Raw genomic sequence first — 20,451 nt, forward strand, 5'->3', positions numbered from 1 at the left:
ACCACGACATTACTATGAATTTGTTTGGCCAGGGAATAACTAGTTTCAGTTTTATTGGCATAATATCAAACGCTAAAGCTAAAGACATTTCCTTTTTTTTTTTGGGGGGGGGTGTTTTTTTACTTTATTTTTGTTTTTTGTTTTTTATTTATTCTGATTATTTTAAGAAATCTAGATTTTTGTTTATTTGTTTATTTGTGGTTAAGTAAAAATGTTTTCACAATTAGTATTTAGTTTGAGTTAGCCTAACTATAACTGCTCAGAAGCCTCTGCCTAAAGACATTGACGTTAAAATAAAAATAACCGTTGTTATTATTTTTCATTTAAAATGAACTGCCTTGCAGGGACAGCGTCATCACAGCTGTGGGAGACACGTAAAAAATGTAGACTGTTTAATGGCTGCGAAATTTTCTGCTCTAAACCTCCGGATGTAATCTCGTGTAATATCGTGAGATTATTGTGTGGTTAAATTTCAAACCTGTATTAAGTATCCTTATTTAGTGACTTATTTAATCCCTTTGAGGAAATGTTATTATAATAATTACAAAATAAAAGCCAAAACTGTATCGAAAATGTTAGTACCGCTAAAAATATATTTGTCACATCATTCGTTTCTATTTGTAAGCAAAGGAAACAGTGGAAGGGATGGAAGAGGAAAAGGAGGCGACTTTAGTTGACTAGGCCTCTACCTATCTCCCAAAATCCTTTGCGGCAGGGGAAGGAAAATGAAAACGGCCATGTCGTGGTAGAGATCAGTTGCGAGCGGGATTCATAGTGTCGTTTGACGATATATGTTATGTAGTCTGAGAACTGCAGGTCTGAAAAGAACGCATCCGACGCTTCGTGTGACACAAAACGTTTTCTTCGGAAGTACGCGTGTAAATAAAGTTAAAGGACGAAGATGAGCGGAGGAGGGACACCGTACCTCGGCAGCAAAATTAGCCTCATCTCCAAGGCCGAGATCCGCTATGAAGGAATTTTGTACACGATTGACACAGAAAACTCGACTGTAGCTCTCGCTAAAGGTAAGTTAAGGCACACAGAGAGGGAATACAAGACTCAAAGAGCGTAAAAGTGTTAAGCGAAGGAGAACAGCATTTTTTAGGGTATTTGGCTTTGTTGGTTAGCTTTTTAGTTAGCCAACAGAGCTAACTGGCGCTATAGTTAAGCGCTGTAGTCCTTTGTTTACGTTGTAATTGTGGTAAAGTCAAATGATGTGCACCAAGTGACACATAATTACCACCAGATATACCTTGTCAAAGCATTAATTGCGGCTTATTGGCTCTTTTTAGTGTTTATTTTTTAACATGCGTTTTAGAAACTCTGATTATAATACTCTTGTCTGACAGTATCGCTAAGACCTGGTAGACTGTGCGTATGGGAAGAGTACTAACTTTATCTCGAGCTCATATTATGTGGAATTTATTTTTGAACAATGTGGTTAACAAAAATTGATATAACTTGAGGCGTCTGTTTTCTTTAGTCTTTATTCCAACGCTAATTCATAATATTCAGTTCTAACATTGAAAGTTAATGTGAAGTCAACAGTGTTTGTTCTTAACGCAAGGAAATTCTCCTCCTTAATTAATAAAAGTAAAGTCGTGTAAGTTAACCTGTGAGTTTTCCCTACAGTTCGCTCCTTTGGCACTGAGGATCGGCCCACTGACAGGCCTATTCCTCCTCGGGATGAGGTCTTTGAGTACATCATCTTCCGAGGAAGTGATATTAAAGACCTAACAGTTTGTGAGCCACCAAAAGCCACCAGTGCCCTGCCGCAGGACCCTGCCATAGTCCAAGTAAGTCAATTGGTGCGTTCCATTACTATAAAACAGCTGTATAAAGGCTTTTCTTTAAGGCTTCTTGTATGCTAGCTCATGGTGGCACAGGCATGGCTTTATTGAGACATAAGGGAGAGACACTCACTAATTATTCTGTATGTAGAGTTTTTGTGTGTGTGATTTTATAATTAAATAATAGCAATTGAGGTAATCATTCAAAATAATTACTGAAATAATTGCCTAGTGGCATTTTGAGTTGCAAAGCTTGCTTTAAAGGAACTTTGCTGTAGGGCCATCGTTAACATTATTTCAAACACCTGTGTATTACAAGGATCAACTATAAAGAAATTCAGGTAGAAAGTGACAACTATTGTTTTACTGCTTTTTCTTTCTTTGTTACAGAAAATAAGTGATTATCAATGTTTTTAATTATTGCACATTTTAAGAAAATAAAGAAACCAATTAGAAAATACAATAAGCAACAAAAAAATAAAGTGACCACTTGTTGTAGAAGCCCTGAAAACCAGATTCACAAACAAAGGAGTCTGTTAAAATAAAGTGTATTCAAAGTAGAGTCAGGCCTTTTTCCTTCTAGATATGGTATCTTATCTATCTTCTAGATAACACTTTCTAAGATGTACATAGGTTTATTAACAGCTTTGTGTCCAACCAACAGTTGCCCATTCATTTTGTGTTATTTGTTGTTTTGAAATGTAGGCATCAGACATTTATAATCGTATCATAGTATTTTCAGTCATGGTCAACAGCTATGTTTAAAAGTCTTGTAATGTTTTTAACTGGATGTATATTTGTTTGTCTAGTCATCAATTGGATCCTCAAGTGCTGCAGCACCTCCATCATTCCAGGCTCCTGGGTCCTATGCACCTTTCAGCAGGGCTCCTGCCCCATCATACAGCCAGTTTGGTGTTGCACCCATTGGTTCTCAACAGTTTGGATCTACTGGAGCAGTTGGTAAGGAGCTGTGTGAAATAAGCAAGTCAACCACATTAGGGCTGCTCAATTAATCGAATTTTAATCACGATTACGATCTGGGCTTTCAACGATCATTAAAAATGACTGAGCCGATTATTAGCCCCTCCCTCATTTATCCGCGACACCTTAAAGGCCGGTCCGTGAAAATATTGTCGGGCATAAACCGGTCCGTGGCGCAAAAAAGGTTGGAGACCGCTGATTAAGAGGACCCGAGGGAAGCTCGGAAAGCTAAGCACAAGTTATTTGGAGAGGAGAGTGACTGCTGTTGGTTGAAAAGAGAGGTGTAAAAAAAAAAAAAAAAACTTCAGTGGTGTTGCACACTATTTTATATTATTTTTTTAAAGTCATTGTTAACCCTTTAAATCCGGTCAGAGCAGCATGCTCCGCTTTGTGTAACTATTTTTAAATCCCTGTAGAACCTGAACCACGTAAGCTAGCGCAATAATTTGTTTTGCATATGAAACCGGAGGAGTTCTACTTACATCTTGTGCCATCAGCTTGTCCTCGGTCACGGTTTCCTTCCACATAAAGCTTTGCAAAAATTGCATAAAAAGTGCTTGCAGGAACAAAAACATAATATTCCAGAAACACGCTTTGCCGATCCGATCAGCTGTTCGTAACACTTCCCACAGTGAAACAGACGTCAGCGCGAACTGTCGCATGTCCGCCATTTCCTGGCCGAAACCGGAAGTGACGTCATTTTCGTGGAAATGTAGTTTTTTACTTGTAGGCCTTAAAAACCTCTACTGGTCATGTTTGACTTTTCTGAATAGTTTCTGGGATGCTTGCACTGCTGGAAATAGTTTGTTTTGATGCACATGCTGTTTTCTTTGCAAATTTGCATCATAGGATTGTTTTTTTTTTGTTTTTCCTGCAGTATATAAAAATTGATGTATCTCCAAGATAAAACTATGAAGACACTCAAAATAAATTTCCTGTTGTTGTAAACTATTTTTTGCAACTTTTTTGTATTTAAAGTTTTGAGGGATAAGCCTCTTAAATTTCTCCAAGTAGAAATATATGTAACAAAACAAAAACAATATAAATTTTTTTGTAGTTTATTGCACTTTTTTGCAATTAATGTAGTTACTATGGACTTAATGCATACATATTATTAAAATATGGGCTATAACAGTTATTTAGCAACTTGAAATGCTCCCACAAATGGCACTACAACATGTAAAAAAAATAATATAAGCTCTGGTGGACTTGGTTCTATAGTAGGTCTTAAAGGGTTAAATAAATATCGTCAAATAATCGCGATCTCAATTTCAGTGAAAATAATCGTGATTATCATTTTTGCCATAATCGAGCAGCCCTAAACCACATTAAAAAGCATTAGGTTTTTCAAGTTCAAACCTGTCCAAACACTCTCTTGGATGGAAATGTAGCAGATGCAGTTAAATCTTTCATTGCTGATATCTGTCTAAATGCTACGTAGTGACCTCAGACAAGCTAAACATCTGTTTCTCAAGCAAATTTGGAGCAACACCTGATTCCTGCTCATTTGAATAGAGCACAGCTGCATGCTGCTTTGAGTTTCCTGCTACACACCTGATCCCTATTGTGTTTTGAACTGGAAACAGCAAAGACAGTTATGCATCATACTTCTAATAAACTGGTGAAGATTTTTTCTCTAAATGTACAGATTGGATTTTTACCTTTTTGTCAGTGAACATCTGTGTCATCCACTGCCAGTAAAATGGAAGTGTGTGAGTAGCTGAAGCTTATCATTCAGCTCTGACAGAATCATCTTCACTACTACCGTGTATTATATATTTTAAGTAGACTGGGGTGAAGGTTACTTTTACTCACAAATACTCCAAAAATGTTTTACACTGCACACAAATCTATTACAAATACAAGGGAAATGCTTACACTGTGGAGTCCTTCACAAGCAGGACTTTAATGGACAGTATGTTTTTCACTTAACACTTTTAATGTGAATTTTTTTTTTCCCCCTCCATAACAGCAGCTACTTTGGAACAGCTTCTAATTGCCGTTTGTTTGTTTGCAGGACGCACTAGTCCCCAGCTGGATTCTATAAGAAAGAGTCCCACCCTGGAACAGTCAGTGAAGGCCCCACCATCATCCGCCCCAGCTCCACCTGCAGGACAGCGGAGTCAGACAGGGGCAGCAGCTTCCAGAACCACCACCACTGGCATCCAGAAGCCTCCAGACCTCCTGGAGCAGAGAAAAGGTAAAAGTGTAGGTTGTGGCTGGTTTAAAAAGTTATTTGTAGTAAGTTCATAACAGAGCAAAAGAGACATTAATCAGTAATGTTGATTCATTTTATTTATTTATTTTAAGAATGCAAAGCCACAGGATGTAAAGAATACAAATTGTCTGGTGTCTTTAATTATCAGCTTGTTAGTGTGGAAAGAACTAAAATTTAGCACTGGCTATCAAATACTGCTGTTAATAGAGAATCAGCCTAATCAGGCAAGTCATAAACAAGGTGGCTACTCTACAGAACCAAAAACTAGAGTTTAACTTCTGAATTTATTCTTTTTAACAAATACAAATAAACCTGAACCCATGCTGCAGTTGAAGCTCATATTATTGTCTTCCTCAGTGCCAAGCCCTGCCAAGTTAAATTGATGACTATTTTCTTTTCCTGTTCAGCTCCTGAGGTTCTGAAGGTAGCGCAGCCAGATAATGAGCAGGGTGCAGTTGAAAACCGGGATCCCAACAAGCGCCAAGGTGGTGAGTAATTTGCACCTTCAGTCAGTAATGTCCACAACACTTACTGCTGTTTACTGATGTGTTCATCTTTTTTATTTTGTAGCTACTCAGCTTTGAAAATTTAAATATATAATGAAAAGCTTTATTGGATTCATGTTGGGATGGCAGTGCCTTTCCTGAAATGCTTTGGGCTAATTTCACGTCAGCCAATTCTCAAAAGTTCCCTCAGAATGTACTTTTGTAATTTATCAAGTGGGAAGCACTATTTTTCTTTTTTAAAGTTTAATACTTAAGTTTGTTTCTGTTGTTTCTCAGCTGGTGTTCAGTCTTCTAACCGCCGTGGCCGTGGAAGAGGAAACCGCAGCAGAGGCAAAGTAAATGTGCGCAGGGATGGCACAGTGAAGTTTGACGAAGACTTTGACTTTGAGACTGCCAACGCCCAGTTTCACAAAGACGAGATTGACAAAGAGCTCCAGAACAAGCTCAAACTCAAAGGTACCACTTAAACAAGTTCTAAACTGCAGCAACTAAAATTGGAGGTTAAATATACCATGATACATATGTGAACATTTCTGCCATTTTAAGTTGTTTGATTTTACAACATTTCTTCCTACAGATGACAAAACTGAAAAGGCACTCAATGGAGAGGAATCAGAGCATCCAGCCAATGAAGGTGCTGCTGAGGAAGAGGAGGCTGTGATAAATACCTGCTACTATGACAAGTCAAAGTCCTTCTTTGATAACCTGTCCTGTGATGATACCAGGTACCTCAATACATCCATTTATTTATTTTTAATCTATTCTGTGGTGGATTAGTTACACAAGGGCATGTTAAGATTTGAGTGACTTAAGTTTTGTCACCGCATCTGTAGAATTTATTTTCAGCGAATATAAGGGAAACCAAATTTTAAATATTCTGCAATCAAAAATTTCCCAGACCTGTAACAGGGCATCTAAAACCACTTTTGATAAGAGTGAACCTGCTGCAGTCTTCTAAACAACTGGTGTTGCAACTCTGACTGGTACATGAATAATAGAAACTAGGGCTGCTCGATTATGGCAAAAATGATAATCACGATTATTTTCACTGAAATTGAGATCTCGATTATTTGACGATATTTATTTAACAATAACAATGTATTGAATAATGACTTTAAAGATTGTCATAAAATAGTGTGCAAATACTGATAACAGTGCAAATGTTTGCAATATGAAAAATGTAAACATCTATGTTTAGTGAACTTTGCAGTGTTGCTCTGTGGTGCAGCTACGACACTGTAGCAAAGTTTACACACTATGTCTACTTAAGTCACGTCTGACTCCGCGAACCCATAATGTTTCCACACCACTAAAGGTTTTTGTTTTTTGTTTTTTTACCTCTCTTTTCAATCAACAGCAGTCACTCTCCTCTCCAAATAACTTGTGCTTAGCTTTCCGAGCTTCTCTCGGGTCCTCTTAATCAGAGGTCCCCAACCCCGGGCCTCGGACCGGTACCGGTCCGTGAGTCGTTTGGTACTAATACTAATAATCGGCTCAGTCATTTTTAATGATCGTTGAAAGCCCAGATCGTAATCGAGATTAAAATTCGATTAATTGAGCAGCCCTAATAGAAACTGAAAAAAGAAAGTCACAGAGCACTTCATTTTATCTGAGAGTTGCACCGTCTATATCTCTCATGTGAAGTCTCACATGTAGTCATAATAGATTTAAAAAGATACACTTGTGTTTTCAGCCCGGCCAGATTATATATATTAAAAAAATAAATAAAATAAAAAATCGAGATTTACACAACAAGCAGATTTGGCATGTGAACTGTCAGCAAGGTTCTTCAAAGATGTGTAGAGCTGCACTTAAGAAAAAAAAAAAAGGTCAGAATCTGTGTTTTTTGTGCCCCTCTGGAGATTCTGCAGTCTGCCTCTGCATAAACTATGCTTTGTATTTAATCAATACGCTGAAAGACTTTTGTTTCTATCTCTTTCAATAAAACAAGTGAAAGAGGTTTTTCCAAAGGGAGAATTTTTCTATGTTAGTCGAGGCTTCGCATGTGAATGGGACACCGAATTGCTACTAGTCCATCCATTGCCGCCCACTGAAGCACTAAAGATGTTTGGGTTTTTCGTGTGTGCAGGAAAATCCAAAAAAAAACAACTTTTTAATGTTCTGTCATCTGCTCAAAGTTGGAACTTCACTAATGTACAGCCGCTTTTTTTTTTTTTTTAGTTCTTAATGCTTGGTTTGTTCACTCTCTAATGAATTTTTGATTTAAAAAAATTTCATGTTAGCCTGTGATGCCTCGCTTTATGTCGTGTAAATTTATTTTCATGTGACTTTAAAAAAAAAAAAAAAAATCTGTATCCTTATTGATGTCTGTGTCTCAGGGATCGTAGGCCAACCTGGGCTGAAGAGAGACGAATGAACGCTGAGACATTCGGCATCCCTCTGAGGCACAACCGAGGAAGAGGTGGTTTCCGCGGTCGAGGCTTCATGGGGCCTCGTGGAGGCAGAGGGCGACCGGTAAGCAGAGGCTCCTTCGGACCACCCCGAGGTGCTCCACCTGGATTCAGAGGCGGATTCAGAGGTGGCAGAGGAGGCCGGGATTTCTCTGATTTCGAATACAGGGTAAATCCTTTATGAACTCATTATAGACGGTATAAGATGGACTTAGCTTCCAGATGTGAAAAGTAAATTGCAATTTACTAGTGCATTGTGTTCTGTTCAGTGGCCACCCTTGTGGTCTTGTAGGGGTCAGTGAGCAACAAAGACTCAGTATATCAGTAGGCACCTTCCCAATGAGCTTGAGAACTCACTAGTTTAAGGACATTGTCTGAAACATTAAGTTCATTGTGTAAAATATGGCCATTCTAAGAGTGAAAGTCCAGTTTCATTTGACTTCGCTCTTCAGTTATCATGACAGCAAAAATGTTCATCTTAAGGCATCGTACCAGGATTTTTGCTCAACAGTGAGGTGTCATCGAGGCTGTGTCCATCACTTATGCTCTCTGAAGATCTCACATGTATTTTTTTTCCTAGCAAATAAAGCAGATTGGAAGAAATGATTAACTTTTGTTTTGCATTTTTGCAGAAGGAGAACAAGGTGGCTGCGTAGTACTGCAGTGATGGATCCACGATGAATGGTAGCCAGTCATCATGAAATTATATTCATCCTACAAATTTTCTCAGCATTCAACAGACAAAAAATGAAGACATCTTGTTGGTCACCAGCACCACGGTGGACTGTTCAGGCAGTGAGAGTGCCGCTCCCTCTCTCAGCTTCACAATGAGGCTTTTTGTTTTTTGTTTAGTTTTTTTGCCCCAGAAATATTAGTTTGATAAGCAGTCACCGGATGGACAGGAACACGTGTAAATATACCATGTTTTGGAGTTTGTTCTCTTAATTTACAGTATTGTTTGATATTGAATGCTGTATCCAGAGTGCCCTCTGATACTGTGAGCGGATCACAGTCGGTGTGATCGATAGCTTTATTTTATCTTTTTTCAGTTCCCCTCGACTCCGTTTGATATATTTCTTTGACACCAAAATTCAATGCATCACCTGTTGCACTTTTTTTTTTCTCCTCTCAGACGCATGTGTTCAGTATCCTTTCTCGACTTTAAGCATTTTATTTTTCATTAATTCATTCTCAAATGTAGTGAGATCAAAGCCAGCTGAAAAAGCAAAAATCTGAACTTTACTGAATGTATTCTGATCTCATTTTATTCTTCCTGCTCCACAGCAAATTTATTGCCCACCAAAAAAACCCCAGTCCCTCCTAGTTTTTAAGACGTATGTATTCAGTAAGTAGATCAGTCAGTCCTCATAAATCAGATGAATTCTTTCAGCTTTAGGTTGGCAGCCTAGTGCAGCCATTCATTTGATATATGCAGTTTACAGCATATTAGGTATAGATGTATATGTTGACTGCCGTATTTCTTTTTTAAATTTTTTTTTTTTTTAACAGTTTCCTGTTATTTGTACCTTTTTTGAGGAAATATTCATTATTAGTAAAATCTGTAGAAGGTGTTTTGTTTTTCCTGTAGGGAAGGACACCTAAACAGGTTAAAACTGACAAAAAACCCAAAACAATGACGTGTTTGAGCTAAACTGATTGTCTGCCAGAAGTATGTGTTATCATTTAAGTACCTGTTAAATGTCCCAAACATGTGGAGTCCTCTGTTAATTTCAGCTTACTTTTGAATTGTCTTACAGTGTTGTCCTCTGAATTGTCGTCTCCCCCACCCTCCCTACTGTTACTACACTCAGCTGTGTCAGATTATTTACTGAAAATGGGAAATATTGTGGATTAAATGATGTCTCAAAGCATATGTTCAAACAAATGACAGCGATGCTGATAGGTGTCAGCCTTCCAGCTTGTTTGTAGCGCTCTTGTTGCATTGTGGTCAGTGTGATTGTTCTCTGAAGTGAATTTATTTTTATTGACTTTGAACAAAGGGACAAGAACTGGATGTGGTGGGATGCCTCTTTTTCTTTTTGGCTCTGATTTAGTGCTTTAGGGAGTGCCTTCAGAGTGGTGGGTTTTTGTACAGCTCTCCCTTTAACGAAAAGGTTACCTTTTCAGACAAGTATCAAAAGCACTACAAGGTGAAATAGATCCTTTCCCGTAGCTTTGGTTGTTTAGAACAGAACAGTTCAGGTGAAAGTGGGCCGTTTAACCGGATTAATCACAGACAGCCGATCACTGCATGGTAGTCGTAAAAAGCATCATTCTATAGGGGCTTTCTCAATAACCAGCAGGATTAAATTTGAGACAAAATATTACTGAACGATTCACAACTGACATGTTTTCATATGTTTGCTACTGCTTCCAGTCACTGGAATTGTAAAACAGGAATAGTTTTCTTGAGAAGCAAAATGGAGTTTTTACATAAAATAAAGAGTTGTACGATTTACGTCTTGGTTTTTTGTTTTCCACGTGACCCTACATTTTTCCCACAAATCCTGCAGTGAGTTGCATCTAGGTCATCCTTTGTTGCAGAAGTTCCTGTACACACTCACGGGCGCAGTCTGTAAGGTTGTATTTTTAAAGAACTTGCCTATTAGAACATTAAAAAAAAAGGCCTTAACACGGTTTCTCATATTTGAGTCTTTTTGGAGTTTGGAGTCTTTACATTATTATTGCACAGCAATTGGCATTATTAAGCAATAAATAGCAAAAATGGTTGACATAGCAAATACACACAACTCACATGCAGATTTGCTTTTCTTTGATACGATGGTCAATAAAAGATCAAATTTTTAAAAAAAAAATCATGATAAAAGAATATTCACCCACTGCTCACCTGATTAGGTAGATATCAAATATATAGATCCTCTGGGCTGTTTCAGAAACCGCTGATCTAAAGTCAGATTCTGTCAGCTTGATAGGTTTGAGACATGACTTTCTTTGGTAATTAGGACATTTCAGTTAATCTTGCAATTAAAATTACTACTACAGCAGCATAAAGAATAAAACAAAGGATGATCTACAATTTAAACATTATTCCTGGGAAATCGAATGAGAGATGAAACATCTTTGCAAATTTACACAAGTCCAGTTTCCTTCTTTTTCAAGCTCTTGGGTCCAAAACAGCCTGAGACATCACACTTCCGCCTCCATGTTTGATAGTTGATGCCACACACAGTGGAACCATCCTTTCACCTACCCGACAGCGTACAAAGATCCTGAGTGATGAACTGAAGATTTCAAATTTTGATTCATTAGTCCCTAATACCTTCTTCCAGTCTTCAGTAGTCCGATGGTGGTGTTTCATGGCCCAGGCAAGCCTCTCTGCCTTATTCTGACCTCTTAGCAATGGCTCTCTTACTCCAACTCTTCCTGTCAAACCTGCAGCCTGCACAGTAGTTCTTGAGGACTGGAGTTTGAGACCCCTGTCCTACAATATTGGCCACTCCAACAATCAGAGGATTCCCTATGAGCAAGCATTAAGTTACAGTGGGGAGAAAAAACTCCCTTGTAATAGGAAGAAATGTCCAGCAGAACCAGGCTCAGGAAGGGACAGCCATCTGCCGTGACTGGTTGGGGTGGAGGGAGTGAAAATTAAAAAAAAAAAAAAAAGCCAAGGTGATAAATATTGGAGCAAGTTGATTATTTTTTTGTTAAAATATTAAGCTGTTGTTATCAGGTTTAAAGGAGTATTGGATTTGCATTGTTTGCACTGTATTTCTGCTGTTGATTACCTTTTCCAACCCCTACTTGTGGTTTTGTCACTTTTGTCTGGGGTCAAAGAAGCAATGCTGGAGACTTGTGTCCCCCTCTGCTCCTCATTTTAATGCAGGGGGAACTCTCAGGCCAGGGTCAAAAAAGGGATGCTTGAGAACCTCCAAGGGTTTGATGCGCTGGTTTGCAAGCAAGGCCAACATCTGTTTAATCAGGCTGACCAATAAATCTGTGCCACTTTCAGGTCCTGTTCTAACTGTGATTACTCGTTTGAGGTCATCAAGATGCTGCAGTGTTATATGTCGAGTGTCCTTGGATTGGTATCCTGTCTCATACTGAAATTGCTCTTCTGTCTTAAATGTCCAGCGCTGTTCGCTGTGGTCGTTTTTTCTGAAATAATATTCTGTGGCCATGCTACAGTCTAGAATATAGTCTGGTGGCTGGCCCTGAGTGTCTGTGATGGATTTTAAAACATCATAATCCATTTTCCCAGGGTAGAGTGGCAACCCTGTAGCAAGCTCCACAGCTAGCCGGCTCAGAGGCCACATGTCAATTGCTTCATTATATGGAATATGAAGCATAACTTCGGGTGCTCTATACCAAATCGTCTGCACAATGGTACCAGGAATCGCTGCACACAGAGGACATACCTGCCACCTTGCCTGTTGCAAAATTTCAGGTTTGCTCTTGTTGATTTTAATAGCCACTGCTTGCTTGGTTTTTGTATTTTGACATTTGGTTACGAGACCAAAGGTGCCTTCTCCAAGAAAAGCTTCTACCTTGTAGTGGTTTCCCAAAATGCTCCCTTCAAATATTTCACATGACATGGTGAAATGTGTTTTTTTGCTCTTAAATTGGTGAGAAACGTTTGAAAATGGTTTTGGTTGTTGTTGTAAAACTCTATCAAAACTTTTCCAATGTTTTCTTGGTTGCTGTCAGTTCAAGGTCCTTTTAAGCACTATAATATATCACATGTAGGTCCTATCAAGGAGCGTTCAAGCATTCTAAAGTGTGTCTTTGTTTTGTGTGTGTGTGTGTGTGTGTGTGTGTGTGTGTGTGTGTGTGTGTGTGTGTGTGTGTGTGTGTGTGTGTGTGTGTTAGTTACATATTTGGTAAACAAACAGTGGATCAGGCATACCTAATAGTGATGTGTCGGTCGCGAACGAAACGGCTCTTAGAGCCGATTCTTTGAAGTGAACGACTCGAGCCGGCTCCTTATTGGGAATCTTGGTTTTTTTCCTTCTGTCTCTCACCCTCTCTCTTGCACTTTTTTCCGCTTCACTCTGCACGCGAGCCTTGTGCTTTGCGGTGGGAAGAGGGGGGGAGGGGCGGTAGTTACACTCTCAGTAGCACAGGAACAGAGCTGGAGGGAGAGAGAAAGAAAGAGAGCCAGGGACAACAACGTCACATTAGAAAGGTATACTAATCATCCACAACTATTTTCAGTTGCAGATGATAAAGGATTCAAAAAGTTTATTCATGCAGGCCCATATGAGAGAGAATATGCATCTTCTTTTTGTTTTCATAATTTAATTTATATTTAACTGTGTTGTGGTTTGCAGTGTTTTGTGTTGTTTCACTTAAAATTTGTTTAAAAGGAAAAAGCTGAAAATTTAAATAGTTAAAAATTGAAATGTGAATAGTTGTTTTTTGTATTATATGATTTATTTATTATATTTTATGTGGAGTGAATAAATAAAAGTATATTTATGGTGGCCCCCTAGAGACAAAGCACATACAAACTCCAAAACACGTAAAAACTCCAAAACACTTAAAAACTCCATAGCACGTACAAACTCCGAAGCACGTACACACTCTAAAACACTTAAAAACTCAGAAGCACGTACAAACTCCAAGACATTTACAAAAGACAACAGAAGTGCTCCAGAAAGCTAGGCGCAGTGTTGAGCTTTTGTTACCTAGTGGCTACACAAGCCAGGAAGTACCAACGAACGGATTTGGTGTGTGGTAGTAACAGGTAAATGAACATTTTTTTAAAATTATTTGAATATATATGAATGCTTGTGTATAAATACACAAACAATACACATATGCTTTCAATTGTGCAATTTAAGTGATCTAGGTAGCTCTGTTTTGGAAGGTCAGTTAACGCTAGAAATGTGTTTTGGAATTTGTACATGCTTTTTGGAGTTTTTACGTGTATGTGCTTTGTCTCTAGGGGCCACCGCATATATTTATATATAAATATATATAAATAAAACCACTTTTTTTTTACATTAGTAATTCCTTTTGTGCATAATTTTATATTATTGTTAATAATAAATTAATTAAAGCAACAAAACAACCTGAAGAGCCAGTTGGGAGCCGAAAAATCCGACTCTTTTTAGTGAGCCAAGCCGAAAGAGCCGGAAATCCCATCACTAGTACCTAATCAAATGAGTGTATATGCAAATACACATACATGCACGTGAAAGACATCTTTATCAAGCTGAACACCTGACAGTTCCTCCCCAGTTTATTGTTAATCTATCAAAACCTGCAACAAACTTGGGGATTCCTAAGTCAAAATTTCAATTAATTTATTTAAAGTTCGACTTAAAAACTACAATTTTTAGGTTATCTAATTTTTTTTTAAACAATGCGATAGTACGTCTTTTCAGTGGCGGAAACGAGCTTCTTTAATCTAGCGTTCAGCCTTCGATGCAATGGAGTGCTCCATCTTTCTGCACATATCATCTTTGGTCGGCTCCCGCCACTGACGTTTCCCTCGGCCGCTGGGCTGTGCCTGCCTCCCCGTGTGTGAGTCGAACATAATACGTCCCACGAAGAAGAAGCTCTCCGGTCAGCTGGCGTCGTAAAAGCGAAATCGTTGTAGTAGGATTAAATTAAACATGTCGATTGTGTTTGTACCAAAGAAACTCAGAGGAAAAGCTACAGTCAACCAAGAGACGATACAGAGGGTAAGACACCAAGAACGTATATTTTAGAAGCTTTTACGTTGTTTTTATGTCTCGATCGTTCTTGGATTAGCAATTAGCTTGCTAACAGGTTTATACGTTCACCCTTATTTGGGGGGGAAATTGGTAACCTTTTCGCATTTGGCTGTTGACTTTTTACACGGACTTGTCCCGGTGACGGGTTTAGAAAAAATGTTAAAAGTGGTTGTGGTAGGGCCTTATCTAATTAACATGGTTCAATACTCCGTGAAAACCTTTGTCATTTTTTGCTGTAAGTGGCTTTACGCTCTCTAAATTTCTCTCTGGTCCTGCCGGATTCTCTGCTTTGTTCCAGTTACTGGATGAAAACGATCAACTGATCAGATGCATTACAGAGTACATGCAGAAAGGACGCGCGGTCGAGTGTGTGCAGTAAGTTACACAAACCTCTCCTCCACTAATGCTGTTGATTGACTTCATAGTGTTGTTATTTATTTTTTTCCATTTTCCAACAGATACCAACAGATTCTGCATCGCAACATTGTCTACCTGGCAACCATAGCTGATGCAAGTCCCGACAGTGCAGCTTCCACATCAAATGTAAACACAGCCCAGACACAGAAGCAGCAGTAATAATGAGGATGGAGGTGGCTTGTTTCTAATGCTCTATTATTGTCTTCGTTTCTAGTGCACATCTAATGACACATCAGCTTCAGCAGCAGCTGTGAATGGGCACACAGAGGGCAGCTGATTGCAGTTTCTGTGACAGCTGCATTCTTCCTCAGAAGCATGTGATTGTGGTCATTTGACAGCATAATTGCACAGAAACTGCCAAGGTGGAGTTCACAAAACTTGGAGATATGGACAATGAAAGCAAAGGATCCACCTCCTGTTATTTGTCAGGAAAAAGGTCTCTAGCCTTGGCAGAAAATGCCCTCTCAAAGCACCCTGCCAGTCGAGAATGATCTCACAACAAAAAAACTGTTTTCAGTGACGTAAACCATTTCAGGGTCGAGCTGGATATCTGCGGACAAAATTGGAAACAAAATAAAATTTTATTTGCACTAGTCATGAGTGCTTTTTGTCTCTTCAGATTTTATATTGTATTGATGCACACTATTCCCCTGTTACGCCTGAATTATTCTGCAGAATCTGTACAACCTATAGTCAACCCAACACCTTCCTCAGCATTCATATCTGTGAAAGGTGTGTTAACAGCACTAGGTACTTAAATTTATAAGGAAGGGGCACATCAGGTGTAGGGTTTCACAAGGGCTTGCAGTTATAGTAAACCTGAGGTGTAGAGTTCACATCCACTTAAATGCTTTCAGCAGGAGCATCTTTTATCACTCTGGTTTAGAACACCCCAGCTGTTTTTCTTTCCTCTCTGAGGCCTTGAGCTACAACTTGAAAGCTACCACACCTACATATATCCAAGTTACATTATACAGAAACTAACAACACAGGCTACAGTATTCCCCCACAAAGTTGCAGTTTTGTTTCAGAGGATATCTTTGTTTGAGATGGTGAGATACCATTCAGAGGCAGAAAGTAGCCAATCCGAGAGCGTAATTCAGCTCTCCTTAATGCATCTCTGCGTGTAGCTATCTGCATGTTGTTCGTTTTGTTCTAAAAGCCATAAGACGCCACACAAAAGCATATTTAGGGTTTAAACTAACCTTAAATTTAAAAAAAAAGAAAAAAAAAAAGGCTTTTTTTGAACCACATCCAGAATTTGCAGTTTTTTAAAGGAATGTAACCCCCGCAAATTTTGAGGGTCAACTGTATCTCGATTAAGAAAGCTTCCTTGTCTTGTTTTGTGTCTTGGACATGCTGGAGAGATATCTTTTGCCTGGCTTAGGAATGGCTGTGTGTTTTCTCCATTTGGCGCTGGAGCACACAGCTGTGAAGGAGGAGGTCTGTTTAGACTGCAGTCCCTGTAATCCAGGCCCAGATAAAAAGCAGACGATAGGTGAAGTAAGCGGGAGGAAAAAAATGAAAACCAGCAAGAGACTTATGTTTAAAAAAAAAAAAAAAATTTAAAAAAACAACAGCATTTTGAATTGCTAGTTATTTTTATTTATTTTTTGCATTGCTGGTACACTTGGAAAGATTCAGTTGCCAGCTCAAGAGAACAATAAGCAACATAAGCCAAGCAGCCCCCCTTCATATCTTCTATCAGGGCAACATGTTTTTATTATTATTTTTCTCTTTTTTTGTGTTTTTTTTAGAAGCCACTAGTAAACCATTTGACACAGCTGAGAAGCTAACAGTTACAGTCCAAGGTCTGTACTGATGTCTTAAAAAAGGCTGCAACAGTTAGGGAGATAACACAGACAAAAAGCAACAAACCCTATATCTTGATTGTGCAAAGCACATTAACTATAAAAAGATATATATTTATATGTATATACAGCAAACAATTCTCTGTAAACATGTTAAGTATGTTAGTTTTCTGAAAACATGGTGTCATTTCATAAATACAGGCAACATTGGCATCCGCAAACATCACAAAAAGATAACATTCTGGGCTTTTAAATACAGCCCACTGCCATAGGAACGGAGGAAACAAGGGCTTGAAAAAACAAAACAACAACAACAAAAAACCCACCCTCGTTACACAATGTTTTAGTGTTTAGCATGGCGTATTTGGTAACCTTTATAGATCGATGCTGTAGTTAAACTCTGTAGGAAAAACATGTGCTTTTTTCACATATTGGGAGGTGGAAAATAATGTTTTATGTAATATGTCTGCAGGAATACTAACATACAGTATGGTATAACATGTAAGAAAATACAAAAATAAGATTAATACTGTCAATAATTGTACACAAAAAATATTGTGTTATTAAACAAAGAAGAAACGTTAGGTTTATGGGAGTTAGTGTCAATCTGGAGCCAACAACTGCCAATTAGAGAAGAGGAAATGAAGATGTTCCCTAATGCTCACATCTAGTAGGGTGTTTAACTTCATGTTGATCAATAATCTCAGACTGCCTCTCATCTCTTCAGCACCATTCGTCTTCCGAACAACGCTTTGGTTGGAAATAATATTCTGCAAGTGCTATCGATACCAACATGGCACATAGTTACTGCTATAACTCTTAACTCTGGTCAGTTGTTGAAAAAGTAGTGTATTTCTCTCAAATTACACCTCTGCAGTGACTTACTATATTTATGCTGAGCCTGCTCAAAGCCTCTTAATAAAAAGTACTAAATATTTATATTTCAACTTCACTATTTTACAAGCTATGAAACAGTAGATGGTAGCTGTATTCTGGGTCATCTTGCATGAGATTTGGCAGTTACAGCTATGTAGACACAGTATATTTATTACGGGCAAAATGAGAGCATTTTAAGCCCCTGCCCCCTTGTAATCCCCTACACACACACACACACACACACACACACACACACACTTTTAGCTGCAGAAGCAAGTGGGTGACGGCTTTGCACGTCTCCAGCTCTTGTCTGAGGAAATTTCTGCTCGACAGACAGAGAAACGACCACCTGACTAACTGCTGCCAGCACGACATGCGCACCTTTCATGGTTAAAACATGGCAGTTTGAAAAACTTCAAAATACATCTTTTTCTGATGGGGATGTTTGACATGGAAAAATATAGATACAAAAAAATGTCAAGCCAGTGTGTATACTTTACGTTGCCTGTGAGGCTTTTGAAATTTTCCAATTCGCTGGGTGTGGAGTTTAATGGCTGTAGCTCGGCCCACTCAGTGGCTCATGTAACAGAGCTACGGGTCCTCTGTGGCACTTCACCGTGGACTCGTTAGACATTAGATCGGGATCAGTACTGGTGAAGGTAGGAGGGTCTGTGCTCATGCTTGACGGGGAAGGATTTAAAGCCCTTGGTCATCGGTTTATGTTGCTGCTGTTGCTGCTGCTGCTGCTGCTGGGTGAACGGAAAACCAGAGGAGATGCCGGTGGAGGGGGAGCAGTCGCTGGCAGTAGACCACACGGGAGACTGGAGCATTGGCATGGAGTCGCCCCACTGGGAAGAAGGAGGGATGTTCATCTGGTACAAGGAAGAACTGGGATTGGGCATGGTGTTGGTGTGGGTGGAGTGTTGCCACGGTGCTTTGGGAGGCCAAGTTTTAGTTTTGCTGTCCTGTGGAGGAGGCCGGAACATGACGAGTCAACATGCAATCAAAAATAGTAGAAATGGTTAAAGGCGTTTTTGTAATCATCTTCTGCTAACTGTTTCTAAACCTTCCCCACCAGGGGGCAGCATTTCACCAGTGCTCCTGCTCTTTTAATTTACAGCCCTACCCCAATCTCCTCAAGAGGTTTTGGCTTTTCCTAGACTGTAATTTTTCTCTCAACAGCCATCTTTTAATGTATGTGTGTAAAACACGGATGTAGCTTCTGGGTTTGAGAATGAAGAGGAAGTGAACGTGACTTAATCTGACATTTGTGACTTCAGTATTTTCCTGGTGACTTTATAATCTCAATCACTACTTTCAGATCATATTAAACAGAATATTAGGCTCATTTTGTAAATCCAGGTAATTCCAAGAGTCAGAAAGGAGGATTTCATGGGAATGTTCACAGCAGTCTATTATGCACTTCTGGAGCCAATTCCTACCCTTGCTTGAAAACGCTTCATAACGGGACTTCCCTAACCAATCCATGATGTCACGGTGGCTACATCCACTGTGTGCTACCATTAATGACCTGCCTGGTTATACGGATGTTACACAGACTCATTGCAGAATCCTGTGGTACAAACAGGTATTGCATAAAAGTATGATCTGGGTGTAGTTCAGCTGATACCTAGACATTTAGGACTCATAGCAGCTGTTTGTTCACATTCGTTTGACACATTTATTATTTTGGGGGAGTTCCTGAACCATTCTTAAACACAGGAATCTATAATTAGTCCAGCGTAAAATAAAATGAAGTGTGACATTTCACTGGCACAGAGGGGTTCAAACTTTACCTGGCTATCGTCGCCGATGTGATGGAGAGGTGGTGAAGGCAGAGTGCACACCTCAGGCTCACCACAACTGTGTTTCCTGAGGACAGAGAAATCTACACTGAACATACTCACAAAGAGTATCTGATGAATGTTAAACTGCAGCAGATATTTTTACTGAGATAAACACGATGACCTACGGAGCCACGCAAGACACATGGGAGAAAAACAAATTACGATGAGCCTTTGCAAACAAAAGTCTTGCGAGATCTCGCAAAATAGACTGCATACTTTGCAGGTCACATTTGAAGGCCGAGTCAGTGTATCCTTCGTAACCCAACCTATCCCAGAATTCATAGCGCGGCCCAGCCAATTCGTTTCCAACAATGGCGGCAGCTACTTAGTTTTAATATTACGCTTTGTGGGTCACAAAATAAACTTTTAAGATATTTTGAGGCGTGAATGTAGCTGTGTAAACGTCAAATATCTGCTCGGTTTATCATGACATCACATATTTGCAAAAGTGCTCCGACATTTTAGGAGACGTCTGTTACCCACCATCTCGAAGCTAACGGGAGGTCGAGGCTCACTACAGTCGGGGGGAACACCGCACTCCCGGCACATCGTGCCTTGACCTCCCGGTCAGCTTCAAGCTGGCGGCCTCTGAAGAATGCAGCCAAAACTTTTGCAAGATCTTGCAAAACTTCAGCTTTATTTTTTTCTTCTCCCATGTCCCTTGCGGGGCTCCATAAGGACCAAACCAGGAAGACAGAACAAGATAAACACCACAAGTGGATGACTTTCAGACTTACCGCCTTTGTTTAACTGCAGCTACCAGGTCTGGCCCAGAAAACATGGAGAACAGACTGTCACCATTGGCTGAAGATGTCTCGTCACTAGAGCTGGCCGAGTCCCCCTGATTGGCTGACCAACCACTGTTTACAGCATCACTGTGGGCACAACCAGAGAAGGTGTTAGCAATTTCTCTA

At 39.4% G+C, this 20,451-nt stretch overlaps 3 protein-coding genes across 5 annotated transcripts in view; 2 read left to right on the plus strand and 1 right to left on the minus strand.

Annotated features, from left to right (window-relative positions):
• The first annotated feature begins 695 nt into the window (after positions 1-695).
• Positions 696-10,364, plus strand: lsm14ab (LSM14A mRNA processing body assembly factor b). The gene is made up of 9 exons (XM_085424057.1): positions 696-1,025; positions 1,633-1,796; positions 2,600-2,750; positions 4,789-4,971; positions 5,397-5,477; positions 5,772-5,951; positions 6,073-6,220; positions 7,835-8,075; positions 8,539-10,364. Exons 1-9 carry the CDS (start codon positions 902-904, stop codon positions 8,560-8,562), a joined length of 1,296 nt encoding a protein of 431 aa, XP_085280183.1. The 5' UTR covers positions 696-901; the 3' UTR covers positions 8,563-10,364.
• Positions 10,365-14,392: 4,028 nt separating this feature from the next.
• ss18l2 (ss18, like 2) lies at positions 14,393-15,596 on the plus strand. Its single transcript, XM_085410922.1, has 4 exons — positions 14,393-14,553; positions 14,885-14,961; positions 15,045-15,129; positions 15,218-15,596. Exons 1-4 carry the CDS (start codon positions 14,485-14,487, stop codon positions 15,278-15,280), a joined length of 294 nt encoding a protein of 97 aa, XP_085267048.1. The 5' UTR covers positions 14,393-14,484; the 3' UTR covers positions 15,281-15,596.
• A 989-nt stretch (positions 15,597-16,585) lies between these two features.
• The window catches only part of garre1 (granule associated Rac and RHOG effector 1), a 41,509-nt gene continuing 37,643 nt past the window's right edge, over positions 16,586-20,451 (minus strand). For all 3 annotated transcript variants that reach the window (XM_085424233.1, XM_085424143.1, XM_085424196.1), the window contains 3 exons: positions 20,275-20,412; positions 19,487-19,562; positions 16,586-18,655 (listed from right to left, as the gene is read on the minus strand). In XM_085424233.1, coding sequence (XP_085280359.1) covers positions 18,335-18,655; positions 19,487-19,562; positions 20,275-20,412 — 535 coding nt within the window. In that variant the 3' untranslated portion in view covers positions 16,586-18,334. The remainder of the gene's footprint in view (positions 18,656-19,486; positions 19,563-20,274; positions 20,413-20,451) is intronic.

This window comes from Rhamphochromis longiceps, linkage group LG1, assembly GCF_057381845.1.
Source record: "Rhamphochromis longiceps isolate RC_006_pf linkage group LG1, R_longiceps_female_GT1.1, whole genome shotgun sequence".
NCBI classification, from domain to species: domain Eukaryota; kingdom Metazoa; phylum Chordata; class Actinopteri; order Cichliformes; family Cichlidae; genus Rhamphochromis; species Rhamphochromis longiceps.